The sequence below is a fragment of the Labeo rohita genome, chromosome 9 (assembly GCF_022985175.1).
Source record: "Labeo rohita strain BAU-BD-2019 chromosome 9, IGBB_LRoh.1.0, whole genome shotgun sequence".
In the NCBI taxonomy this organism is placed as follows: Eukaryota; Metazoa; Chordata; class Actinopteri; order Cypriniformes; family Cyprinidae; genus Labeo; species Labeo rohita.
The window spans coordinates 7,699,470-7,709,496 of record NC_066877.1 but is presented as its reverse complement, the minus strand read 5'-3'; the positions used below and the strand labels follow the sequence as shown (position 1 = coordinate 7,709,496).

The 10,027-nt window shown below is 34.1% G+C and overlaps 1 protein-coding gene across 2 annotated transcripts in view; it reads right to left on the bottom strand.

Moving 5' to 3' along the window:
* Positions 1-3,702: 3,702 nt before the first annotated feature.
* The window catches only part of gsk3ba (glycogen synthase kinase 3 beta, genome duplicate a), a 62,140-nt gene continuing 55,815 nt past the window's right edge, over positions 3,703-10,027 (bottom strand). For both annotated transcript variants that reach the window (XM_051118875.1, XM_051118876.1), the window contains exons 9-11: positions 9,442-9,628; positions 9,241-9,339; positions 3,703-6,361 (exon numbers count right to left, since the gene is read on the bottom strand). In XM_051118875.1, coding sequence (XP_050974832.1) covers positions 6,291-6,361; positions 9,241-9,339; positions 9,442-9,628 — 357 coding nt within the window. In that variant the 3' untranslated portion in view covers positions 3,703-6,290. The remainder of the gene's footprint in view (positions 6,362-9,240; positions 9,340-9,441; positions 9,629-10,027) is intronic.

Genomic DNA, 10,027 nt, shown 5'->3' with positions numbered 1-10,027 from the left:
TGTGTGTGGAATCTTTTACTGTGTAACTGTGTCTATTTTCTAGAAGCTCTCACGCAAAATCAGTAAAAAACACATCACGGCGACAGACAAGGCACCAACAGACAAGACAGAGCAGGTTACTTTACGTATGAAGCAAAGTTTCAGCTCTCACATTTTGTCATTTAAGAAATTTAAACCATAAATACCGTTTCATGGCTCTTAGATGTGTCGTGGCCAGTGTTGGGGAGTAACTGGTTACATGTAACAGAATTACGTAATTTAATTACAAAATAAACATAATTGTAATTAGCTCCAGGTACTGATAAAAAATATGTCAGTGAAAATGAAAAATGCCAGTGATTACAAAGGGGATTACATCTGAATTTTTTCACACACCCACCCCCACTTACAGATTCAGTTGACTTCTTTTAAATTGCATTGACTGCTCTAAAACGAGACACCAATGTTTCAGGAGTTTAGGACACAGAATAGGACACATGCTTATTCGATAACTGTTTTATTTCCTATTTGGGTTTATGCATAAACTTTATTTTTTAAGATTGTTTTTTCCAAGGCATTGTTAGATGCTAGTGTTTTCTGTCATAACTATGCAAACATTTGATTTCAAACCCAGTATCATAGCTATTAAACTATTTCTTGTTATGATGTTATGTTATGATCTTGTTATGACGTATAACGCAACTGCGCTCACGGTGACCCGAGTTCGATTCCCCAAAAAATAAGTAAACAAATAAAAAAGTCTGAATTTGTGGTGGCTGTGCTTTAATTAAATTATTACACAGCTCAGACTCTTTTGGGGCAACTTAAGTCAGTGCTATATGCATGTAGCTTAATGTATAAAGCTTAATTCAATATTATCTGTACAATTTCTTAATTCTGTCACCCTGGCCTCGTGGACTTGCTCTGTTGTTTCATACAAACGCTGCTGCTGCCATTTTTTTTGGTACATTGTAATGGATTACAAGATAACTAACAAACTAGTACTACTACTTAATTATTTATGTGATGAAATGTTTTGTAAGAAAACTGGTATGACTGCAGTGTATCCCTAAAATGTCTAGTTTGAACTTGCCGTTTGCTAGCAACTGATTTCTTCATGGAAGCTTTGCGTTCAAATATTTCAACTCAGATCAGTGTTTCGTGTCTAATCATTTTGACACAAAACATCTAAATAATCTATCAAGCAGCTGTGTAATAAGTGAGATAATGTACATTCAGCCAGTTGTTATCGCAAAATAAAGATGTATATTATCCCTTACTTATTATAATCTTAATTTAAGTGATAAAGGATTTTGAAAGTCTGACAGTAATCAGTGTTGAGTGCTACTGTAAGGTTAACTCTGCCTGGTTTAAATGTTTTAAAATGATTAACAGTTGAAAATATTAGAAATTTAGAAAAGTAATCAAAAAGTAATTAAAAGTAATGTTACATTACTTTAATAAAGTAATTGAAAAGTTACACTACTTATTACATTTTAAATCAAGTAACTTGTAATCTGTAACCTATTACATTTCCAAAGTAACCTTCCCAACACTGGTCGTGGCAGATCACTGTAGCGCCTCAGTTCGTGAACAGATAATTTCTTCCTCTTTACTAGTTATATAACTGAAATAATCATGAATGAAAATCTGAATAAAGTTATCTAGTGTCAACCGCAGAATGATGTTAGTACACATAATTTTCCAATTTCAGGTCCACCGACGTTTATCTACTCTCCTGTCTGGCTTGTTTGTCGGACAAAAATGGCGGTTCTGCGTTATGATTGGTCAGATCATAGACCCAAGATCACCAGTCTATGGAAGCCCATTTCCGCCAGGTAAGATAAAAAATAATGCCTTAAAAAGTCAAAATTATTATATACTTAAGTCATAATTACAAGACAAAACCTGCCACAATTTAGCGTGGCACCTGCCTCAACATCTCTCACTGTTCACGCTCCAATTAATGCATATAAACAAACACACAGTCCAATTCCAGTCTTATTTGCATATTTGCTGCCTTACCTTATGCTTTATTCCTCCCTCACGGTAACCCGTCAAAGTGAAAGTACTACTATTAATTAATAAAAATGTATACAAATTCCTCACACAATATTTCTGTTTTAAATTTGAATAGTAAAAAATAAAATATAATTTTCATTAGAAGATCTATTTAATTAATATTTTATACCTTCATTTGATAACCAGAACAATACACAACACAGAATTCCATAAGGCTATTGTAAAAATAAATAAAAGTTGTTTTATGCATTCAACTAAACAGACATGCTACATACAACTGTTGATAAATTGATGGTAAATTGTATAAGATTCATGGTTTTAATTAATTACACATGATTAATAACATTTTGATTAATAAATTAAATTGAACCATTAAAAAGAAGTCCAGAAAAATGAAAACAAAACAGAATTAGAAAAAAAAAAAAAAAAAAAAAAGAAATCTGGGGGAAAATAGGGTCCTATTTTTGCATGCAAATATATATATTTGCTACAGTTATAAATACATCTTCAAATTTATTATTTTATTTGTCCAACATATTTTTGTAAAGTTATAATTTTGTTATAATACTTTGATATGTTTGCTATTTGCAGTGATTACTATTTACTATTGTTCACAGTGTGACAAGGTCTTTAACCCCCAGTTTAATGCCCCCGGACCCAGGTTCAACCACCTGTGTCTAACAAAATCTTACGTGAGCATGATTTGAGCTCCCACCCAACACCACTAACCCCTGATGTTTTAAAATCCTAGAAAGCCCCTGCCTGCTGCCATGATTTTTTAATACAGTTGTCTGACTGATTTTATTGTCTCAGACATTCAGAAATCACACAAAAGAAAATTAAGCAGTTTTACTATGATAAAACCATGGATAATTTAGACAAGGGTTATCATGTCCACATGTTTTTGTTGAATAAATTATAAAGGCTGTAGCATTTCTTTTGAAAGATTAACTGGATAATTGAATTGAATTAAATGTTTGGTCAATATTAAACAAGAATTTGATCCTCCTGTAAGTGTAACAACAGCAATTAAGTCTTTGGCGCCCTTTAGAGGCATTTGTAATAAAATGTAATGTACATAATTTTGTATTAGCCTTTGTATTATTTAACGAAACCATATTATTAGGTTATTAACGTCAACACCCAACAACGTTTTACAGGATTATGAACGTACTTGAAATGATATACGGGCTTCGTTTTGGGATTTTTTTTTCACTTACCTTTCTCGGCGCCGGCCTACTTGTATCATTTGCATTCAACAGCAAATATATCTTGTAATTATGACTTAAGTCATAATTGTGACTTTTTGTCTCATAATTGACTTTTAAAGTCATAATTTCAACTTTTTATGTCGTATTTATTACTTAAGTATGTCATAATTTCAACTATTAAAGGCATGTATTTTTCTTCTTCCGTTCCATACCTGTAAATCAAATTCCTGCCCCAAAATTGACCCAAACTTTAGATCCGATGTGTAACACAGATGCATTTTTCCCCAAACAAAACTTACATTACTTAAAACACATTTCAAATGTTTTATTTGAATTCAGGTACTTACCAAAATCACCTTTAAACATCTTAGACAAGAGTGAAGAAAAAAAGAGAGACATTTAATTCCACTTTAATTTAGTCTAAATGGACTCAATTTGAGGTCAGCCACATTTTGAGCTGTGAAAAGAAAGACACGTGGCAAATGCAGGGTCATTTCCAAGCTATCCTACTCTTTATTTAATGCAAATTACAGTACCAGGTAACTAGTCTCTGAATCCAAGTCACACCAAGGACCAAAACGGACATATTTACAAGGAGAGGAGACATTTAGCATACCTTCACAGAAAAAGAATATATTTAAAATAAAATAAAAATTTCAGTCACAAACAGAGGCATTCAAGTAATATTAATGTTATACAGGTTGTATTTTTTTTTCCTTTTTTCCATTTTAAATCAAGACAACTTTTTTTTCCCAATAAGTGTATGTAATGTGATAGTCTTTATTTAGCCCACAGTCCTTAAAACAATTTTTTTGTCTTTTTTTTATTTTGGTAATTGTTTTTAACCCTTGTGTCTTTACATTTTTACTCTAACTTTAGTCACGAGAAGTGGTCACACCATTCGTGGAAAGCAACACATCTATGAACGCGTATCTTACAAGCAAGCTTTACACTGAGGGTGCGGGGATGAGGGTCCGGCGGGTGCTACGTGACATCTCTACTGCGTACTGTCAGCTGGCCAACGAGCAAAAACACAAAGAAATCATTATTATTGCCCCTGGGATGTCGCAGTTACATCACAACACGCTCATAGTTGGTTCACTTTGGTAGTGGAACGAGTGTAAGAACATACATTGTGATTGGCTCCACAGGAACGTGACTTCCTCCACACACAAAAACAAAAAAATGAGGAAAAACATCTACAGAAATGCCACGAATGTGGCTGTCGGCTGTCAGTCGTTCAGACCAATTAAAAGCACCTGCAGAGGGTTACCGGAAGGGGTGTGGTCTGTCTTGTGTGTGGACAGGAAGTGGGTGTGGTCAAGGGACAGGAAGTGTATGGAAGCAAAGGCACTCCAAACTATAGATACACTATACATTACTAGTTATAGTTACAATAATATAGCTGGCACCTACTGTACAGATAAGATTGAACTATATGGCTGGAGAAAGCTCCTTGTCTACAGTATCCAACAAACAGGTCATTGATGCCCTGATCTTTTAAATCTGTTTTTAATCTTTTTTTGTTTTTTCTTTGATCCATTTAATCCCTCGTCTTTGTTTTCGCTCATTAACAGTTCTCAGGTCAGCTTATTTATGTACATAGCAGAACTCACTCGCTCGCTCACACACGCTCACAAATTATACAAAAAATCAAAACAAAACATAAAAAGTAAAAGCAAAAGCCAGAATTTGGTGAGGAGCAACGGTGCTGTACTGTATATACACGTCTGTTGTTTTCTCATACTGCTATACTTTGCGTATTAAGACATTTTGGGAAAGAAAAAAGTACATTTTTCCGTAAGCAGGTTGAAAGTATGCCGAGACACGACGGAGAAAAAAGTAGTGGTTAAAACAACACAGCCGTTGCGAATGGAGCGCAAACACAGTCTCTGTGAAGTCTGCGCCACGTCTTCATGTGTTCTTTATGCTTAGCTGTGTGGATCAGAACAATGAATCTGAACACTACGACACTGACACACACGGGACAATAAATAACGAGAGGAAATCAGGACAGAAGGTGATCTCTAATTCTACCAGGCTAACAGAAAACAGCAGAGAAGAGCGAAACGCTTGCTAGAAAAGAGCTCCAGCAGACTCCTAAGTCATACACATACTGTATCACTTCAGTCAGCGGTGAAATTGGCCGCCGCGCTGACAAACTGATGGATTCAGAACCGATGATGCTAGATATAGCTCTATATATAACTATATATATATATATTTTACATAATGCAAAGTAATATATAAACTGTGTATGTATATATCATACAAGAACACAGAGATGGAGACGCACGTCTCACCTGTCAATCAAAGAGTCTGGCCTTCCCCAACAGCCCGCCCATTTTATAAAACAAGATGACTTAAAACTCCTGTAACAGAGCATTCCTCTGTTGTCTTTGCAGTTGGAACATGCGTTTTTTATATTTATACCTCTTGGTACGGTGCCTTGTGTTTGTTAGATACGATTAGATACGATATTTCCTCTAGTTTTGAGTGCTTGCATCATTTTCACCCAATACATATACATATATATGAATATACACACTATATGCATATATATATGTACTGTATACATAGGGTGCTCCCAACCAAATTCAAGCCATGCGCGATTAAAGGCCCAGGACAGTGTAAAGGGACAGAATGTGTAGCAGGAGACGGTCCAGGTGAGAGAAAGGGGAGCCCAAATGCAAACGGAAGTGGATGGATCTGGCTACCGGATTGCTTACGTAACAAGATTGTCCTCTGAGAATGAAACAACAACAACAAAAAAAGTTCCGGCTGGTCACGGACCAGGTTTTATGGTTTAACCCCTTCCCCTTCCTGACCCGTTTTCTCACCGCTCTCTCTCTTTTTCCCTGTGTCTGTCGTTCTCGTGAATTACCCCCGACGAGGCTTTTCCACACGTGTAATTTTGAACTTTGTAAAAACAAAAACAAAAAAGACGTAAATGAAGGTTGGCTCTTGGAGTCTGAATAAGAGTGATGGGTACGTGACTCATTTCCTGCCCATTAAGCTGGTGAGCAGTGGGGTGGGCGTGGCCTCGGAGGCAGGGTCAGGTCTGATTGGCTGGGGCTCTCAGGTTGAGGTGTTGGAGGCGGAGGCAGAGGCTGCAGTTGTGGTCTGACTGCGATCTCCACTATTGGCATCTGGACATAAAGAGAAAACATTTTTATTAGTATATATATTGCATGTTTTGAAGGTCAGGAAAGAGGGTCTTCAAAAATACATTCAAAATGCAAATCATAGATTATCTTGTATGATAAACTCTGGCATTTTAACTGTTTGCTGGGTTATTTATTATTGATGTTTGTTGTCTTGTTTTTTATCATATCATTTTTTCTTAATTATTTTTGATGTACAGCACTTTGGAGTTACAGTGTAGCCTGAAAAGTTCTTTATAAATAAATAAATACAAAATACAATACAATTACATTTTTGTTTAAATTCACAAATAAATAAATTTATTAAAGAAAGTAGTTTAGCATTATATTTTAATGCAGAAAAAACAAAACCTAAAATGACATAATATTAATATTAATGAGCCCTAAAGGCCCTTACCAAGTCTATTAAAATATAAAATAGTTTAACAAGGCAAGCTTAGTTCAGGTATTACTATGAATTTTATTTTTATTTTTTTGTTATGTGACCCTGGACCACAAAACTAGTCTTAAGTAGCACAGATATATTTGTAGCAATAGCCAATAATACACTGTATGGGTCAAAATGATTGATTTTTTTTATTTTACGGCAAAAATCATTAGGATTTTACGTAAAGATCATGTTATGTTAAGATATTTTGTGAATTTCCTACCGTAACTATATCAAACCTTAATTTTTAATTAGTAATATGCACTGCAAAGAACTTCATTTGGACAATTTTTAAAGTGTTTTTTTTTTTTCTTTTTTGCAACCTCAGAATCCAGATTTGCAAATAGTTGTATCTCAGCCAAATATTGTCCTATCATAACAAACCATACATCAATGGAAAGCGTATTTATTCAGTTATTATTTCAGATGATCTTAATTTAAGAAAATTTACCCTTATGACTGGTTTTGTGGTCCAACACAGTATTTAATTTTTAATAAGTTTAATAATATTTAATAAGTTTTTTTGCTCTTTTTATTATTTACATTTTTTTTTTTTTTTTTTTTGGAACCTGTAATTCTTTTTTTCAGGATTCTTTGATGAATAACAAGTTACAAAGAACAGCACTTATTCAAAATATAAATCTTTTCTAACAATGTAAATCTATGCTATCAATTTTTATTAATTTAACACATCCTTGGTGAATAAAAGTATTAATTTCTTCAAAAAAAAGAAAGAATAAAAAAGTACTGACCCCAAACTTTTAAACAGTAGTGTAAATTGTTAAAAAGATTTCTATTTTAAATAAATGCTGTTATTTTATCACAGAATCCTGAAAAAAAGTATCACAGGTTCCAAAAAGATATTAAGCAACACAACTGTTTCCAGCACTGATAATAAATCAGTATATTAGAATGATTTCTGAAGGATCATGTGACACTGAAGACTGGAGAAATGATGCTGAAAATTCAGCTTTGATCACAGAAATTAATTTGATGTTTAATGTATATTAAAACAGAAGAACATTGTTTTACATCGTAATGATATTTCACAATATAACTTTTTTGCTGTATTTTTGATCAATTTGAGCGGTAGTGTGTATATTTTATATACATTTCTATTTTTTTAATATTTTATTTTAGCTTTATTTCAATTAAGAAAAAAAAAATTATAAGTTTAACAGTTTTACTTAGTAACAACACTGGTTGTCATGTCATGTCATGTGGTGCAACTCCCCTTAGTATCCCTTTTAAAATAATTTAAAACCTTTTTTGAAAATGAAGACGGATAAGGAAATATGTCATTACTTTTGATAGATAGTTAGACCACATGATGTTTGTAGAGTTATTAAATGTAAATATTTTTTTGGAAAATTGTATAAAAGTTTATTTAAATCATATAATAACAAGAATAAAAACATGAAAAAAATGGCTAAAAACTTGGCACATTTGGACAGTTTTATACATCAATGAATAAAAACATAATAAAACAGGCAATACTGTAACAGCTATACAAAAATAATAATGCATATGAACTAGGGTTGGGCGATATACCAGTAGACATGGATTAATGGATAGAAAACTGTCAACCGGTAGAGATTTTGGACTATCGTCCCTATCACAGTTACACACTCACATGACGTTGCTGTGCTGCATGGTCACGAAAACGTATCAAAGATTTTAAGAGTTGTGGTTTAAAAACAAGTGATTTTAAGTCATCGAAATTCAATCAGCAGCAAAGGATAGTCATTTCACTATACACGTGCTGTGTCTGAGAGACTGTTACTGTAAGAGAGGCGCGCACACGTGAAGACGGCGCTCATAGAGTGCCAGAGTACTGGACAGTTATTTTTAGGCCTTGAATGGTTAAATAAACACACTTGTATGTGTCAAAGTGCCCGTCTTTGCCTCGTAAACACAGTAATTTAGGTCTTAAGTGAAAGCAAACAGCTGAGAAAGAAAACACGTGCAACAGTATATTGAATCCGGGCAGCTCTTAAAGTGACAGTGGTCTAATATTTCTGCTGACCGTCATTCGTGTAAAATAAAACAATAAAAGAGAGAAAATCTCTTACTGATCTTGACTAAATCACTTTTGTAACTTTGATAAGAAATATTTAATTGACACAGCGAAGAATATGCAGTGTTTTTATACAGCATTTCTTACTTTTTTTTTTGTTCTACTATAGTTTGTCCTATTGCTTTAAACTAGTTTCTTCAGTGAGCTTGAGGTGCTTTTCTTTTTTTTTTTTAGTCTAGTATTATTTTTTTGTGATAACATAAGACCTCATTTAAAGCAAAAATAACTATATCGTGATACATATTGTTACTGTGAAATAAAATTACTTATATATGTGATATGAACACTGTATCAGAGTGAGCTATATCCAAAATATAAGAGATGTCAGATGAGCACACAAGGTCCAAAACGAAGACTGACCTGAAGTGGCAGAGGCGTTGGTGGGGGTAGAAGCTCCTGCCTGGTTACGTGCATGAGCAGGAATTAGGATAGAGGCCAGGGATGGGTTACTGGACAGCTCTGAGTCATAAAACAAAAAACAGATTGCAAAACAACATCAAAAAGCTGATTACCTTGCATTTGACAGAACATTTCTTCATAAAAGCAAATGCAAAATCAAACCTTGAGTTGTGAAGTTGAATAAGGACGGTTTCTCACGTCCATTAGGAAGTTTAACATTGGGATCCCGCAGTTCATCAAAGAAGGAATGAGCGCAGGCCTCTAGCGGGGTCAGTCGAGCAGTCGGCGTGTACTCTAAGAGCCGCGAGCACAACGCGATGGCTTCAGGAGGTGTGCGTGGCCGAAACACCTGCGGAGACATTTCAGATGCTTAGTAAGAGTATATTAGTAAGGTGTACATTTCCTTAAATACGCATCAATAACACTTTGCGTAACACTCAGTGTCCTTGTTCCATGTTGTACTAACAGAATGCATTATTATAACATAATTAAAAAGTGTGCATACAAACTGTTTTTTAAATTAATAATCACACATTGTGACATTGTAACTTTGCATAAGCTTTCTTAATTCCATCTAAATGATCACTTCATATGCACATGATATGCGATTAATAAAGCCGTGACATGCCTTTAGCTATGTATGTTTTATGAATCAGAAGAAACTGAATCATCAATGAATCATTCAGGAAATTACCTTACATTACATTTAGGATGACTATATGCACAGCTTTATAAATGAGGCCCCAGG